General features: G+C 35.6%; 1 protein-coding gene across 1 annotated transcript in view; it reads right to left on the bottom strand.

The window, feature by feature from the left end:
* Positions 1-17246: 17246 nt before the first annotated feature.
* The window catches only part of PXDNL (peroxidasin like), a 428332-nt gene continuing 427374 nt past the window's right edge, over positions 17247-18204 (bottom strand). Inside the window, 1 exon segment of the mRNA XM_055318359.1 lies at positions 17247-17550. Coding sequence (XP_055174334.1) covers positions 17419-17550 — 132 coding nt within the window. The 3' untranslated portion in view covers positions 17247-17418.

The following is an 18204-nucleotide window of genomic DNA, read 5'->3' as shown; positions in this document are numbered from 1 at the left end:
GTTTTTATTGATTTTAGGGGGGGATCTCTCTATTTCCTGGATCTGAATGCCTGTTTCCCTTCCCAGATTGGGAAAGTTTTCAGCTGGGATTTGTTCAAATACATATTCTGGCCCTCTGTCCCTTTCGGCGCCCTCAGGAACCCCAATTAAGCGTAGGTTTTTCTTCCTTAGGTTGTCATTTATTTGCCTTAATCTGTCTTCATGGTCCCTTAATTGATTGTCTCTTTTTTCCTCAGTTTCCCTCTTTGCCATTAACTTGTCTTCTATGTCACTCACTCGTTCTTCCACCTCGTTAACCCTCGTCGTTAGGACTTCTAGTTTGGATTGCATCTCATTCAATTGATTTTTAATTTCTGCCTGATTGGATCTAAATTCTGCAGTCATGAAGTCTCGTGAGTCCTTAATGCTTTTTTCTAGAGCCACCAGTAGCTGTAGAATAGTGCTTCTGAATTGGCTTTCTGACATTGAAGTGTAATCCAGATTTTGTAACTCTGTGGGAGAGAGGGCTGTTTCTGATTCTTTCTTTTGAGGTGAGGTTTTCCTTCTAGTCATTTTGCTCGGTGCAGAGTGGCCAAAAACAAGTTGTATTGGAACACGGGGGAGTATCACTGGTCCGTCCAGCTGGTCTTCTGGGGGAGGGGCCTGCGGTGCTGATTTTCAGGTGTTAGCACTTGGGGGAGCTGCTCTGCCCCTGCCTGGTACAGGGCTCAGCGGGGGTTGTTACCCCGTGAGGCCCCAGGAGGAACAACCGCAGTGGCGGGGCCAGCTCTGCAGCCCTGGAGTCAGCTCCCGCAGTCACCACGGGGCTCTCCGTCTGCAGGGCCTGGAGGCTCCGGGGCGGGGCCGCTGATCTGCTCAGCTCGGGGCAGGAGCGTCCTCGCTGTCCTGGGCCCTCCCGGCCTCTGCCTGTCCCGGGGGAGGCCGGATCCTGGGCTGTGTCCCGGCGCACTGTGCTCCGGGGCCTGTGCTGTTGGATTCGCGCTCCCGCCCCGCAGCCCCCTCCGCGGAGCCGCCGCCCGAGCCCCTCCGAGCTGCTCCGGGTCCCGCCGTGCGCGCTGCAGCCCTTAGGGAGCTCGGCGCCCTCTCCCGGGGCGCAGGTGTCTGTTAGTGTCCCCGGGAGCCCGAGGGCATCCCCGCCCTCCTGGGTCCTGCTCCAGCTCCCTGCGGGCCCCTTTCCCCCGGGAAGGTTGGTGCAGCTCCTGCTTCTCCGGGACGGGGCTCTCCTGTCCTGGGGACACTCGCCCCGGCCTCAGCCCGGCTCCTCGCGGGGCCCCTCCCCCTCGGAGGCCTTTTGTTCCTTTATTTCTTTTTCCCCGTCTTCCTACCTTGATAGAAGCGCGAACTCTTCTCACTGTAGCATTCCAGCTGGTCTCTCTTTAAATCTCAGGCCGAATTCGTAGATTTTCAGGATGGTTTGAAGGTTATCTAGGTAATTTGGTGGGGACAGGTGATTTGGGGACCCTGCTCTTCCGCCATCTTGCCCCTCCCCCCCCAGTATGATTTCTTTTAGGAAACTATTAAAGCAGATTTAAAAATTCATGCAGAGGTGCCTAGAACCAAAACTTGTCAAGACACCTTGAGGAAGACAGTGCCTCCAGCAGCCCTCCTGTAATCCAGACCTGCTACAGAGTTACGGTGATGAAGGCTTTGTGGAACTTGTCACCAGGATAGACAGGTAGGGGATCCTTGGGTGGCTCAGCAGTTTAGCGCTGCCTTTGGCCCAGGGCATGATCCTGGAGTCCCGGAATGGAGTCCCACATCAGGCTGCGGGCATAGAGCCTGCTTCTCCCTCTGCCTGTCTCTCTCTCTCACTCTCTCTCTCTCTCATGAATAAATAAGTAAATAAAATCTTAAAAAGAGAAAAAGAATAGATAGGTAGACCCTATCCAAGTGTGGAGAGTAGAAACAAAACCATGGCACATGTAAACATTACATGCAACAGAAGAGGCCTTAAAAAACAGTGATCAGTTCATCAATTAATAGTACTATTTATCATTGCTGGAAAAAATTAGATATACATAAAAATGTAAATTGTAGTTAAACTCAAGACCTATATATAAATAAAGAAAAATAACACTTTCTTAGGAAAAAAAATATTGGAGAAGACATGGTTGCACTCAAGACTAGGAAGGATTTCTTGAAAAAGCTCAAAATTATAAGGGAAAGTCATGAAGGAAAACCTGGTAGTGTCAACTGTTTTAAAGCCTGAAATGTGTATACTGTGAAAGCTATTCTACCAGACAGACAAGTCAAGATTAGGAGAAAACTTTAGCAATGCATGCAAATAACAAAGGATATATAAAGAAATCCTAAAAATCAGTGTTTAAAAAAGAACTTCCTAATTGAAAAACAGACAAGGATATGAAGGGGTAATGACACAAAAAGAGGAAATATGAAAGGAAAATAAACATACAGAAATACTTTTTTCACTTTTTATCAGAAAAGTTCACATTAAAATCACAATAAGACAGTGTGTCAGATATAGAAACTAGATTTTGAAAGTTCAACAATACTACATTTCCTAAAGGAAGATATTCTGATAGTGAGAGTTTAAGTTGATATAACAACTTCACAGAGTATTTGCCAATATTTGATAAATTTATGCATATAATGAGATTCCACAATTGTATTATATGCTCATATGGGTATATATACATTCATAACATTCTAATATCCCCCTACCATTATTGCAAATTTTGCATTTAACAAAAATATTATGAGTATACTTGAGATCTTGGTTCCCCCTAACACAAGGCGAGTGAAGCAATTAGTTTGCCCTCTGAGATAAGTATGTTTTACCCAATTTCAACATAGATTAATGGAAAACTCTTGATTCTGATCTACTTATACATGCTCAAGCTCTGGTTTAGGGGTTTTTCTAAAATTTTTAGAAGCGGCTGGAATACTGACAGGCTAGTCTTTAGTGGCCGTTTCCCTTCATTTAATTCTACTCCAAATCTCTAGAGTGAGTCAGAATTCTTAGAGTCTGTAGATATCCTGGGATCCAGACTGCAGGATTAGACACCTGTTGAATGGTGATCCTAGAAGATAAACATAAACACTTATAAGTAGCAGTGCATTCTCCAGGTTTATTTGTTTATCTTCAGGGTCTAATACAGTAGTTGTATTACTTCATTAAAATGAAGTTTTATTTCATTTTATGTTTTCTAACTATCCTTTTATATTTCTTTAAAATCCAATTTTGCAGATATTTAATTGCATCCTGCTCAACCATAGAGGAAATATTGTGATGCATTATCAGAGTAGATTCAGTGGTACCATGTATCATATATTTAGGTCAAATAGTTATTTTCAGTGGTTTCTCCATCCACTTTTTCATGATATAGAAGCATAAATAACTTCTATACATGAATAATACATAGACAAAGTAGAGCTCAATAGCACTAATCTACTTTTATATAAAAATCAATTGTTGCTTTTTTGGCATTCAATCCAATTTTACTGCCCATTGACACTGATATCTGCTCATTAGACATTCTTGAGGAAAAAAAGAACCAAGACAGCTAAAATGTATCATTATTTCTAGAATAAAAGCATAAAATACACATATATGAGTCAGGTAACACCTTCTCGATACAACTAAGAGATGCTCAAAAGCAAAATAATTGGTTTAACTTGAACACCTTATCAATTCCTGGTTGGAAATGTACAATAGAAACCTTGAATAATTTCTTCAGCAATTGTTATGATAATTCTGACACATAATAGAAACTGATGCAGTTGTGGCAGACACCGAAGGTCCTCTGACCAGCAGCATCCATAACTTCTTTCTTCTCTATTGCCATTCCACCACAGAAACCGTGAAAGCTAAACTCTCATGTTCCAAGGCAGTGAGAGGTGGCTGGTGGCATGGTATAGCCAACAAAATCAGAAATCTTTAGGGCACAGGGGGTTCTGTGTAAGTCTTGGTTTTCTAATAAAAGGAACCAAAAGCATATTTTTGAGGGTACAGTATTGTAAATGAATTTTCTCTTATGATTTTGTTAAAATTTATTTATTCATGAGTGACACACAGAGAGAGGCAGAGACATAGGCAGAGGGAGAAGCAGGCTCCCCATAGGGAGCCTGATGCATGATTTGATCCCAGGTCCCTGGGATCATGACCTGAGCCAAAGGCAGATGCTCGACCACTGAGCTACTCAGGCATCCCTTCCTTATGATTTTCTTAATAACACTCTCTTTTTCTTAACTTACATTATTCTAAGAACACAGAATATAAAACATAGCACATATACAAAGTGTATGCTAATTAATCGTGTTATCAGTAAGGCTTCTGGTCAACAGTAGGCTACTAGTAGTTAAGTTTTTTGGGAAGTCAAAAGTCATGCATGAGTGCTGGACTGCAGGTGGGTTTGGCACCTCAACCTGCATGTTGTTCAAGGGCCAATGGTAATTAGGCTAAATCCTGCTCAGAAACAAATATTTTTAAATTAAAGAGCAAATAAATAATCCTTTCATCAGTCTGGCTAGTTGATTTATACAGGGTTAGTTTCTGTTATTTTCCCTTCAAATATCCCTTGCAATTACATATTACTTTCTAATTTTTCTTTATGGCTCTAGTTCAAATTCTCATCATTTTTTGCCAGGAATCCAGTTAGCACCTTTTATTTGTTACCGTATCAGCTCTGAAAGAGTGCGTTTGGGCCCACAGTCCTCTGTTTTCTGGCTTACAACCACTCTGTCTTAACACATTATACTCCACATATAAAACGTGGGTCCATAGGTTCAAGAGATAAGCCTCTTGATAGTTCTGTTTGATAGAACTTTCTTTGAGCTAGGAATGTCCTTTATTTGTTATGTCTAATACAGTAGCTATTAGCCACAATTGAGCAAGCACTTGAAATGTGGTTAGAGCAACTGAGGAAGTAAAATTTTAATATTATTTAATTACCATATTGGACAGCAGAGCCCAGAACAGCTAAAATGGAGTAGTATAAGTTCATAGTGACTATAGCTTTCACTACATTTTAAATTTATTGCCTTCAGTCCTTTGTTCTCCTATCCAATTTGCACATATTCTTCTGACTTAAATTCTGAAAGCACTGATAATTTCACTTGTTTGCTCAAAAACCTGTAAAAGACTGCCATGGCCTAAAGAATTAAATTCCACCTTCTATGACTGACATTCAAGATTATTCAAAATTTAGGCCCCCTTTGTGTCCTGAAGTTCCTCTATCCATATGGTTATTCTTGCCAAAGTGGTCTACTCATTGGGCTCTAAACACATTCATGATTTTCTTCTCTACTCATTGTGATTTTCTCACCTGAGCTGTCCTGCATACATTTCTGTACATCATATTGGCAAGTATTGCCATCTTGATAATAGTAATTCTCTGATCTATAAACGAGGGATGTCTTTCCATTTATTTGAGTCTTAATTTCTTTAAATAATATATTTAAAATATATTTGTATTTCCAGAGTAAAAAAAAAATAAATTCCTTTGTTAAATTTATTCCTAAGAATTTTATTCTTTTTTGAGTCTAAAAAATAGGATCTTTTCCTTCATTCACTTTCACTGTGCTTCTTACCAGTCTGTAGGAATACAATTGATTTTTATATATTGATCTGGTATTCCTGCAACCTTGATGAATTTATTATTTCTAGTAATTGTTAGTAGATTCTTTTAACATTTTCTATACCTACAATCATATCTTCAAATAAGGGTAGCTTTGCTTCTTTTCTAAGCTAGATGTTTGGGTTTCTTTTTCTTGCCTTAGTGCCTTGGCAAGAAATACTAGCACATAAAATTAAAGTAGTGAATAGATAACCTTTCCTGATCTTAAAGGAAAACCATTTAGTATGATGTTAGCTCTTGGATTTTCATAGATGCCCATTATCAGTTGAGAAACTATCCTTCTAGTCCTAATTTGTTGAAGGTTTTTTATCATTAAATGGTATTGGGTTTTGTCAAATGTTATTTCTGCACATAATAAGTTATATAGCTTGGGGATTTTTTTGTCCTTTATTCTATTGATATGGGGTATTACATTAATTGATTTTCAGATGTTAAACCAAACTTGCATTCTTGGGATAAATCCCACTTGTCTGTGATTCTGTCTGCTAATATTTGGTTGAGTATTTTTACTCATTAGAGATATTAGCCTTTGATTATTTTATCTTTGTCTGGGTTTGGTACAAAGTAATAGAGTATATTAGCTCATAGAGTACTTTTGAAAGTATTCCCAACTCTTGTATTTTGGGGAAGAGTTTATGCAGAATTGCTGTTAACTACTTAAATGTTTGTTAGAATGTGCCAGTGAAGCTATCTGAGCCTAGATTTTCCTATATAGGCAGTTTTTGAAAGTACTAATTAAATCTATTTGTGTTTGTTCTATTTAGATTTTCTGTTTCTTACTGAGTTACTTTTGGTAATGAATCTAGCGGTTTTCTCTTTCACCTAGTTTTATAATTTTATGGCATACACTTATCCATAACATCCCCTTATAATCCCTTTTATTTCTGTATAAATGTACAGAATTTTGTACATTTATGTATGTATGTTTGATGCTAGTACATTCATTCTTTCTAATATTGGTAATTCGAGTGTTCTATCTCTTTTTTGCATTAGTTTAGCTATAGTCTGCCATTTATATTAATTTTTCCAAATAACCAACGTTGGTTTTGTTTATTTCCTCTATTGCTTTTCTATTCCTTACTTCATTAATTTATCTTCTTCTTTTTCCATTTTCTTAAAGTAAGAGGTTAGGTTATTGAGCTATTATTTTCATTATTAACATAAGCATTTACAGCTTTTAATTTCCATATAATGACTAATTTATCTGTACTGCATAGTCTTGATGTGTTTTGTTTTCATTTATTCATCTCAAAGTACTTTTTCTTGTAATTTCTTCTATACTTACTGGTTATTTAGCAATATGTTGCTTAAAAATTTCCACATATTTTTTAATATCCTAACTATTTTTCTGTTATTGATTTCTAATTTCAATCCATTGTGATCATAAAACATATTTTGTCTGCCTTCAGTCATTTTAAATTTATTGGCTCTTATTTTTTGGTGAGCACATGCTCTGTCCCAGAAATGTTCCCTGTGTACCTGAGAAGAATCTGTATTATGCTGGTGGCACATTGTATTTACTGGCTCTGTTAGCTCTAGTTGGTTTCTACTATGTTTAAAGTATTCCATATCCTTGGTGATCTATTGTCTAATTGTTTAACCCATTATTGAAAGTGAAGTATCGGAATATCCAACTATTATTGTTGAATTACCGACTTCTTCCCTGATTTTTTTTTTCCTGTTTTGCCTTATATGTTTTAGGGCTCGGTTTTTAAATGTGTATGTTTTTCTAATGGTCATATTCTCCTGATGGATTTGGGAATATTTCTGTCACATCTAGTAACTTTTTCTGTTTTAGTATCTATTTTATCTGTTACTAGTATAGCCACTGGAACTCTCTTGGTTCTTGTTTCATAGAACATATTTTCTATCCTTTTAGTTTCAACCTTTTTGTATTTTTTAATCTAAAGTGGGAGTGTCCTATAGATAGGGTAGAATTGGACCCCGTTTTTTATACATATGTTTGCCTCTTGGCTTGTTTTTGGAATCTAAACTGACAATCCCTGCCTCTGATTAGGTTTTTAGACTAACTATAAAGTGAATATGTTACTGAGTCCGCTTCCTAAGTAGCAAGGAACATATTTTTTAAAAATGTACTGCTACCAACTATCCCTGATATATTCATACTGCTTAACTTTATAGCTAAACAATTGTTATGCACCATTTTTGTTTGATTTTACTATCACATTTTTTTATAATCTTGAACCTATTTTCTGTTTTGGTGTCAGGCAATAAAGTGATACAAACTTCAGACTATATCATAAAGTAGATGAGTTTTATTATGTAGCCAGGATACTGTCATCTATTTTAACTTTCTTTATATAAAAGAATATTAAGAATGTACTGTGAGAATGAAGATAGGTACCCTAGGCATGGCAATTCCAAACAACTTCTAGAAACACATATATTATATAAACACACATTTGCCTTTCCCTGAAACTCTTCACTTTGATTTCTGGGTTCTAATTTATTGAGTATTGATTTCCCTTGCTTGCTTCTATTTTTAATGTTTGTTGATGACTGACCTCCAAGATAGATTTGATTTTCTGTATCAATTTCAGTATGCTGAAGGATACAAAATCCAATTTCCAACTTGTCTCTACTCTGGAAAAGGGGTAGTCCCTAGGCTCTGTGACATACCAGTACTCCCAGACACATTTGTACTGGCCTCATACTCCCAAGTCATTGGGATTTATTCCTATTATGTTTGTTGTAGGCCAGGTTTACACTAATGATTTGTTAACACTATCAAATAAAAACAAGCTTAATTAAATCCATAACCCCAATCTTTGAATAATTAAAACTATCAGATCCTCAGAAATTTTGTTGTTCTACATTAACTAGATAACATTTTCTGCTTTTGCAATTGAGATCCTTCATAGTTACGCTATTAAATGACTATGGCTTGGTTTTGCAGTATAACTTCTTTGCAAATAAAGTTTGAAGATGGTGAAAGCAATGTAGGTAGTCTCCCAAAATGATAGTGGATTTTGAAACTACCATTGTTGCTGCTGCCTGTAGAGTACTGTGCTACTTGGAACACTGCCTGGGGCTCAAAGTCAGCAAGACTTCTTATTTACAGGTCAGCTCAAGTTTTTGAAGCTGAGCCCACTCCATCTCCAATTGCCATGGGCAGTCCCAATTCCAGCGTGGTGTGTTAGCTCCTGTAATTTCTGAGCTGTTAAGGTAATGACACATGGCTTCAAACTGTGCTTCAGAAAATTGCTTCTTAAAATCTTTTACCATTTCTGGATTTCATAGTGCACATTTATTGTAGTTTTAAAGCAAAAAACTATATTCTTTTTGCCTGAAGCTAATTGTGTAAACGAACCACTCCCCCATTGTGATACAAAAGAAAACCCCACTAGCTCATATCTCACAATGATTTCATCCCTTCTTCACTTATATAGGAGTCTCCAGCAATGACTAGAAGAACATGGAATCTTTCATCTATTGTCAAAAAACTTAATACATTAAATACTTTTCAAGAGACACATATTTTCTGAGTCTAATAAATGAATTTTGCATCCATTTAGTCCAACAAAAGCATTGTTTAGAACACTAAAATACCATACTGTGGCCCTTGTCACTTAGTGAAGTATTGAATAATTAATCACGGTTTGTAATTTCTTTTTTAAGATTGCAGAACACCTATGGATATCATGGGAATTATTTTAATGAGAAATAATGAGTATCTTTTCCATAGCTTAATGTATTGGACATATATTTATTAAGAGATATTATTTTAGGGACACCTGGGTGGCTCAGCGGTTGGGCATCTGCCTTTGGCTCAGGGTGTGATCCTGGATTCCTGAGTTCGAGTCCCGCATTGGGCTCCTTGCATGGAGACTGCTTCTCCTCCCTCTACCTGTGTCTCTGCCTCTCTTTCTGTGTCTCTCATGAATAAATAAATAAATAAATAATATTTTTAAAAGGAGAGATTTTAGTTAACTTACATAAATGGGAATTGCCTTTGAGAAGACTGGGTAGGAGCATAGAGAGGAAAAACCTTGAAGCATTCATAAATGTCAGAGTTTTATGGAAACTACATGAAGAACTTTAACATGAAGTAAATGTGAAGGTAAGGGGTTGCATAAAAAAGAAATATGTACTTAAAGTGATCAGTGAGAAATACAATTCTAGCAATCCAAACTGCTTTGACTCCTTTAAATGTTTCAAAACACCATCAATCACAATACACTAATGAATCTAGAACTAAGAGTTTGGTTTTTTTGCTTTTTTTTTTTTTTTTTACTGACCCTATTTTCATATAAAAGTAATTAATTCTAATTCTAATAAGTATAAAAGGATTTGGAAAAGTTTGTAACAACTAATACAAAAATTGCCCTTCATAAAAACAATGACGAAATAAATGCCTAGAGAGTTAGATGTCCAAATTTTCTAATCTGAATTATTTTAATGAAGTGATGAACTCATCATCATAGTTGGTTATAGGAGGGGAGTAGAGAGTAGTCTTGACCAAAAATGGTTTAGGATTTGCCTTTAAATGTCTGTCCTGGGGATCCCTGGGCGGCTCAGGGGTTTAGCGACTGCCTTCAGCCCAGGGCGTGATCTTGGAGTCCTGGGATTGAGTCCCATATCCGGCTCCCTGAAGGGGGCCTGTTTCTCCCTCTGACTGTGTCTCTGCCTCTCTCACTCTGAATAAATAAATAAAATCTTAAAAAAAAAATTTCTGTCTTGTATCTTTTAATGAAGCATTAAGAAAATTGTAGTTCGGTAGGTGAGAAATGTCAAACTACACTAGACTCCGAGGGTATCTATCTATTTACATGCATACATCTATATAGATTCATGATATATGATATTTGGTGTATATCCCAAGAAAGAAACATTGCTCCTAATGCTTACTTTAAGTAGTATTCAAATAAGTTGATTTGTAGAACTTTTTTTTCTATTTTCATTTGAACCTCAAACATTTTGAAAGATGAGAAGGACATCCGTTACTTTCTGTGTTAACATTTGGAACAACTTGAGGCTACCAGACTCTAAGAAGCAGCTTTGGGTTATAGTCAAAGATTTTTAAGACACTAGCTCCCTGCCACCTGGTCTTTAGTCATTATCACTTCCTGATTTTTAAAAATTTCAAGTCCCTTGTCATTCACAGTAGCAGTGATACCTCAACAGAGAGGTGAGTCCAAGGCAATGAACAATCAGAAGGCTCTGACTTGAGTACACCCCACCTCCATTATGTATTTCTACAGTCCCTACAATTGCCAATACTCAAGGATAATAGACTAAAGGATATTTTATTTATAAAAATTCCAATATTCACACTTTTTTGTCATATTTTCATTGTCACTTTTGCCCTACACGTCTACAATGACACATTAATACATAAGGAGTCCTATGCATTAGGGGTTCTGTTGTTACATCTGGTTAGAGGAAATCTCAGAGGCTGAAAAATGAAACCGTTTACAGGAGATCAAAGTAAACTATAGCTCAACACTCAATCATATTTCACAATTTTAGCTGCTTTCCACAAGATGTAATATGTATTATTTTTTTTCCTTTTTAGTTTTGAGTGTAGTCTAAATATGCCATAATATCCACACTAATTTCTTTGTTGATGGAAATGTATGTATATGCTGTTTTTTTCTTATTTTTCCTTATTTTTTATTGCACTGTTATTGCCATAGCATGATCTATAAAATACCACTAAATTATTGAAATTTGTTAAGGTATGCTGTGTAACCAGGAGTCAATTTTTAAAAATGTCTCATACAGAACTTTAAAGGGTTTGTATTTTCTTACTGTTGGGGGAAGGATTGCATACATGAGCATTAGCTCAAGTTTGCTAACTATACTGTTCAAATATTGGCTAGCATTTTTCTGCTTGATATCTCAGTTTCTGAGGGAAGTATACAGAAATCTGAAAAAGGAGTAATTATTGATTTGCAAATTTTATGTCCTAAAATGGCAGTTTTTCATGTGTTTAAACTTTAAAACATGTAAAAACATTGTGATGTTTTATGTGTGTATAGGTGCAGGATTGTTATACTTTTCTAATAATTTGTTTCTTCAACACTACTGAATGACCAATAATCACCCTATATTAATTCTCAAGGGCTATTGTAACTAAATACCACAATGCCCATAGCTTAAACAACAGAAATGCATGGGCTCACAGATCAAGGTGTGGCAGAGTTGATTGCTTCTGAGGTTGTGGGGAAAGGTTGTGTTCTAGGCCTCTCTCCTCAGTTTATAGATGGCTGTTTTCATATTCCTAGGATGTGCTCCCTGTATCTGTGTATTTGTCTCTCAATTTTCCCTCTTTCATAAGGAAACCAGTCAAACTGGATTAAGACCCACCTTAACAGTATCTATAAAATTTCTCTCTAAATAAGGTCACATTTTGGGCACCTGAGAAGCTCAGTTGGTTAAGCATCTGCCTTCAGCTCAGGTCATGATCTCAGAGTCCTGGGATGGAGCCCTGCATTGGGTTCCCTGCTCAGCAGGGAGTCTGCTTCTCCCTCTGCCACCCCCTGCTTATGCGCTCTCTCTCTCTCTCTCTTCGCTCTCTCTCTCTCCTCTCTCATAAGTAAATGAAATCATTAAATACATAAATAAATAAGTTCACATTTTAAGGTACTGGGGGTTAGGAATTAACCTATAAATTTTGGTGAAATACAATTCAGCCCATAAAAAAGCTCTTTCAAAAGTCAGTAAAATATGGGATATCTCCCTTTTTCCTCAACATTTTTGTGACATTATGTTTTAGTTTTGTCATCTGCATGTGTGTACATTTGTGTATATGCATATATGCTTGCATATATACTTTTTAGAATCAATTTTAAACTATGGATTTTGCCCGATAAGCAATAACATTTTTATTTACTATGATTTCAAATACATTTAAATTTGTTACCATTGTATTAACTTTTTCCATTAACCAAAATTTTAATTTATTTTCTTGCCTTCTTTTGAATTGATCGTGTTTTTCTGAATTAAAATTGTATATTTCTATTATTTTAGTCACTACACTTAAATTTTTGAGTTTGTGATTTCTTGACTGGCATAAGCCAAGTGTTTTCATTAATTTTGTACCTTGGGATTTCTATACTTCAATGATCATGTAAATTTAAATCTCACATCTACACATGGTCTTTCCAGAATCAACAGCATACATTTGTGTGGGTTCCAGGCATATTTGCTCACCTCTAAACTCTTCATAATTACATCCAGTTAGATGCTTTTCCTTTATAAATGCTCTTCCTGTTTTATCTTTTTTTAAAAAATTTTGATTTGATTTTTTTGTTTGTTTGTGGGCATCATCCTATTCATTTGCTCTAGACTGAGATTCCCTTACCAACCACATAGTCCCTTGCTCTCCTAGTAAATATATTGTTTCTTCCACATACTTTTCCAGAAAACAGATTACTTAATACTTTCTATTGTTTAGAGGATTCTAAGTCTCTAAAAATCCAAGTTTTTTTTCTAACTAGATTTAGTTATTACACCCCAAAACATTGTAACCACTTCATGTGGATAATTTAGATCAGGTTATTTAGCCTCTATTCAACTTGTTTAGTCTACATGGTATTTTCTTCTAAAATTTGAAGAATTGGAATCTCTACCAATTCAAAAATAACTAGAATTCTCATTCTAGCTCCTCTTAGTCCTGGGTATGCCATTCCATAAAAGACCTAGGTCTATGTTCTTTGCAAAACACCAGATGTCTTCTCTTCTTTTGGTGAATGACTCATTGAAAGTGTTCTTAAGTAATTGTTCCACAGGAGACAAAAAATTGGAATGATTTGAATGTATCTCCTAACTTTTTAGAGAAAATAGTTTTGTTTTTAAAAAAATAATGACTTCATGAATTACTGTTTATTGTATTATATATCATACTAGTGTAGTACATTTTATGTACTTTAAGTAGCTAGCAAGTGGTTTTTATTAAATAATATGATAGAGACATATGATTTATTTTAAAATTTTTAGTCATAGGTCCTTCCTTAAATGGTCTTCATTTATTCCTATGGGCACCTGGGTGGTTCAGTTAAGCATCCAACTCTTGATCTCAGCTCAAGTAGTTGTGAATTAAAGCCCTGCATTAAGCTCCATGCTGGGTGTGGAGCTTACATTAAAAACAAAATCTTCATTTATTTCTAATATTTTTGGATATATTAACATACATGAAATTAAGAATATTCTCTAGAAAAGAAATTCTCCGGAGTCAGTTGTCCAATATATGGATGATGGATAGCCAGATAAGTGATGAATAAATAATTAGATAGTACATACCCTTTCCACAGATAAAAATGCAGTTTAAAATTCTTTACATTAGATTATTCCCATACACACAAATTCCAAATGTGCACCAATATTTATGTGCAAGATATGAGAAGATAATGCTATTTTAATTTTATTTATATATAATGTGTTTTATATGTAGATGTCTATAATAAAATTATGTATAAAATAAATATAAATATGCATATATGTATAGTGTGTGTATATATGTATAGTCTGTGAGCCAGAGCCTTAAAGTTGAATCATTTTTGTTAATGATTAAATTTAAAGAAATTCTCACTCATTTTACAAAGTATGTTTAGAACACAAAATGAACTTCATAGTTTCGAGAAATACATATTCTGTCTATGTTTGAGATGCACATTTAAACATTGATTCATTTCTGATGCTTGAAACAAAAGCCAGCAAATTATCTAATACAAGAACTAAAACATAGCTTATGGAGTTATATTTAAGGTTCAGATTTTAGCACTACTTATATTTAGTACATCATCCTTCATTTTGTATATTCATGAGCAAGTAAAAAGGTTTTACATTGTTTTTTAAAAACTCATTCCAATAAATGTTGAGGACACTCAACTAAATATGGCTTTTAATAAAGCACCTTTCCTAAAATGGAAGATAGGATTTCTGTCTGAGCTATTCATGAACTCAATTATCTTACAATAAACTATATTTTATTGCAAATGAAAATGCATTATACATGACATTCCAGTCTCAAATAAAAGCTGTCTATACCTCTTCAACTACATGTCATTGTCATGTAGTTCCTCGTGCAGTGTGATCACTTATGTATAAGAAGGCACAGAGTAGACATTAAAGATCCCATGAAAGAAAAGAGCTATTTTTCTACCTTTTCATACAATCTGGCTAAAAAAAGCTTTGTGTTTCTTTAGCAGAGGAAGTCAGGAAAAGAGTGAGCCCAAGAATGCTTTCATCTTCTTCGTGTATACCTCCTCATAAATACCTCTTTTGCCCCCGATCAGAAAAATGTCACATGTAAAAAACATCAAACTTTACCTCAAGTAGATTTCATGCAGGATATATCAAATACTGTTGATGCATTTGGATTTTCAAAGTTTTAAGGTTCTTTGGAATAAACAAAATCACTAAAGAAGAAACAGCATCGTATTTGTGTTGCATAGAAAATGTAGAGAAGAGGAACACTTGGGTGGCTCAGCCATTGAGTGTCTGCCTTCAGCTTAGGTCATGATCCCATGGTCCTGGGGATCGAGTCCTGCATCAGGCTCCCTGCATGGAGCCTGCTTCTCCCTCTGCCTATGTCTCTGCCTCTCTCTCTGTGTGTCTCTCATGAATAAACAAATAAAATCTTAAAAAAAAAAAGAAAAAAATATAGAGAATACACACACATACAAAACTGAAAATAATATTTACATCTGGACTGTAGATATGAAATACAAAGGTGTATATATCCTTGGGAAATACTTGAAATTTTGATTATGCTCAATATTAGTTAAAAAAATGAAGCATCTTAAAAAACAAAGTCGATTAAATGAAATACAAATAAAATGAATAAAGCAAAAGGTAATCTGTATGATTATATTAAAACCATATCTGTAAGGTATTTTCAAATTGTCACTTGACAGACAAGTTTTTAAAACCCCATGTCCCATTTTCAATAATTTTGTTCTGCTATTTTAGTATTTGCTTATGTTTAATGAGCCAAACATATTGACCAGGTGACATCCAAGTTAACATGTGGTCAGGGTACAAAAAGTAAGATGAGATATCATATAGATTTTGTCTAAACTTAAATAAAATGATAAAATGACAAATGAATATGATGAGAAACCTAAATTATTATGTGTATGTTATTGTTATTTGCAATATGTTTACTGTGGTTTCAGAGGAACAAATTATACTTCCATGAAATTTAGCTTCATCTCACTTTGCTGGATTTTGAAAGGCCAAAAATGTCAAGCTTTTGGGACTTATTAAGCTTTGTCTTTCAAAATGTAATATAAATTGTTTTGGACTTAAAAATATATCAAACAGGGGATCCCTGGGTGGCGCAGCGGTTTGGCGCCTGCCTTTGGCCCAGGGCGCGATCCTGGAGACCCGGGATCGAATCCCACATCGGGCTACCGGTGCATGGAGCCTGCTTCTCCCTCTGCCTGTGTCTCTGCCTCCCTCTCTCTCTCTCTCTCTGTGACTATCATAAAATAAATAAAAATTAAAAAAAAATATATCAAACATCAAACCTTTAGGACATAGTAAGTTTTGTCCTTAAATTTCTTTGTAAAAAATTATTTTGGACCTTAGGAGGAAATAACCAATACATTTTTACAATAATGATGTGTATCATCAAACTCCAAAAACATCTTTCCTCACTAGGATTATTAAAACTATAAGAATATTTTCACTAAAATGAATACTACATTTTACATAATACTTCTAAATACTGGGAGATTTGCCTGTTTTTAAATGTTTATTTTATAGTTGGAAAACAGTAGAGTTATCACCCTGAGAGCCCCTCTGGGCAAGATACTACATGAAATCTTTCCCCAAAAGTTCTGGAATAAAGAATTTCTTAAAGAAATCTACCGACAACTGCAACCACCCCCTACATATGGTTGCACAGTATTTTAAGAGAATTTATTAAGTGAAACTCACCTAATTTACTAGTATTCAATCCTGAGTACAGCTAACTTGTCTATTGGGTTGTACTTTAATAGCTACAACAAAGTGCCAACATTAGAAGAAACCTCATAGCAACACCTTTTGTTAAAGTCAAAAACATTTCCAATTTTTCTGATAGTAAATTCAGATTGCTCCTGAATTGCTCAGATATGAAAAATTTCAATTTTGACATCTTACAAGTGGTAATGATGACAAGTTAGGGAAAGGCAGAGATTGAGCAAGGCTCTTTGAAGGCTTTCCCCTCATAGTGTTTGTATTTTCCAGCCAAATGTAAAAACGGCAAGCTCCTCCAAATAATGATACTTTCACTGACTTTTCCCTAATGTTCTATAAATTAGAGCCTAATGACAGTTAAGGTAAGTGCCTTCCCAGAAAAATCTGGCCATTGTCTAGGTTCTAGATGTGAGAGATGGAGTGGACTGAGGAAAGCAGCATGTATTACATGTGCCAGACTTATCATAGATCATTCCAGATGTTTTCTCTGAGTGCAAAACCCATTCTCTCAAAATTCCTGGAGATCATATAATCTCCTGAATTTTGAAATGAGAGATTTTCCACAATACTCAAATTAAAAAAAATATTTCATGATATTCTTTTTATTTCTATATATGGTATATAAAACTGGTAGCTTACAATAAGAAATATTTCTCATAAAGTAATCCCTATGTTCTTTATAGACTTTAATTTTGCATTACTTCAAGATATGTTAGAAAATGAAAAGATACAAGATCTCCAGTATGTTGAAGGGTTAAACGAACTAATTTGTTTTAAATTGGTGATTTCTCTGCCAGGGGTGTGACTACAGGTTAAAAGTGCTGAAGTCCCAAGTGCCTGACTGCCTTATTCTGAGAAATTCCCCATTCAGGGCTCAAGAGCAGTAAATTGCTTAGTGTTTCTCTGAGGAATCAGCTGGCATTCCCCGGTCTTTGCAAACTGGACAGCAGGTTCCTTTCACCAATTCAAGACTAGGACATGGAGCCGGTGGACAAGTCTTCACCACGCAGGTGACCTGGCCACTCTGAAAAGCAACATTCAAAGATTATTCATGTTCCTTACAGTGGAACTATCTTTTTAAAAGTTTCTTAAAGTATGTAATCTGATTGGCTGACTATCTTAATATAAAAATTAACTGAAGTATGAGCTAACTTTTACATGTAGTTCCTATTAATGCTTTATTTCTACATTTGCAGCTTAAAAAGTAAGGCTGGATGTACTAGACTATAAAACATTACCTCTCAGTCTGTAGGGCATGGGATGTGGGAAAAGGCAGGAGTGATTCATGTCAGCTCTGCTCAAAAAACAATAAAGACTGAGCTTTTTCCTTTTAGTGGATACCATTTAAATATTTTTAAATATTTACCAAGTGCTTTCAGGCAACATTTGTAGTGAGCCTGACTGGAGAATAAGGAGATGAATTCAAGACCCATTTCAGTCTCTGCTTACTTGTAGTGGTCTTGGGCAAAGCTCAGTAAACATCCTGAGTGTCAGCTCTCTCGATGATTAGTGAAAATGTGAAAAGCTCATATAACATTTGGCAAGTGCTCATTAGATAGTGGGCCTATTTACATCAATAATCGGAAACCTCAAAATCTCACATCAATATCTTGACTTGAAAAATATACCTAGAATCTATTCACAAAAAGAAAATCTTTTTCTTTTGTGAATTTTTCAG

The sequence above is a fragment of the Nyctereutes procyonoides genome, unplaced genomic scaffold (genome assembly GCF_905146905.1).
Source record: "Nyctereutes procyonoides isolate TBG_1078 unplaced genomic scaffold, NYPRO_anot_genome, whole genome shotgun sequence".
NCBI lineage: Eukaryota > Metazoa > Chordata > Mammalia > Carnivora > Canidae > Nyctereutes > Nyctereutes procyonoides.
This window is presented reverse-complemented; position numbering and strand designations above follow the sequence as displayed.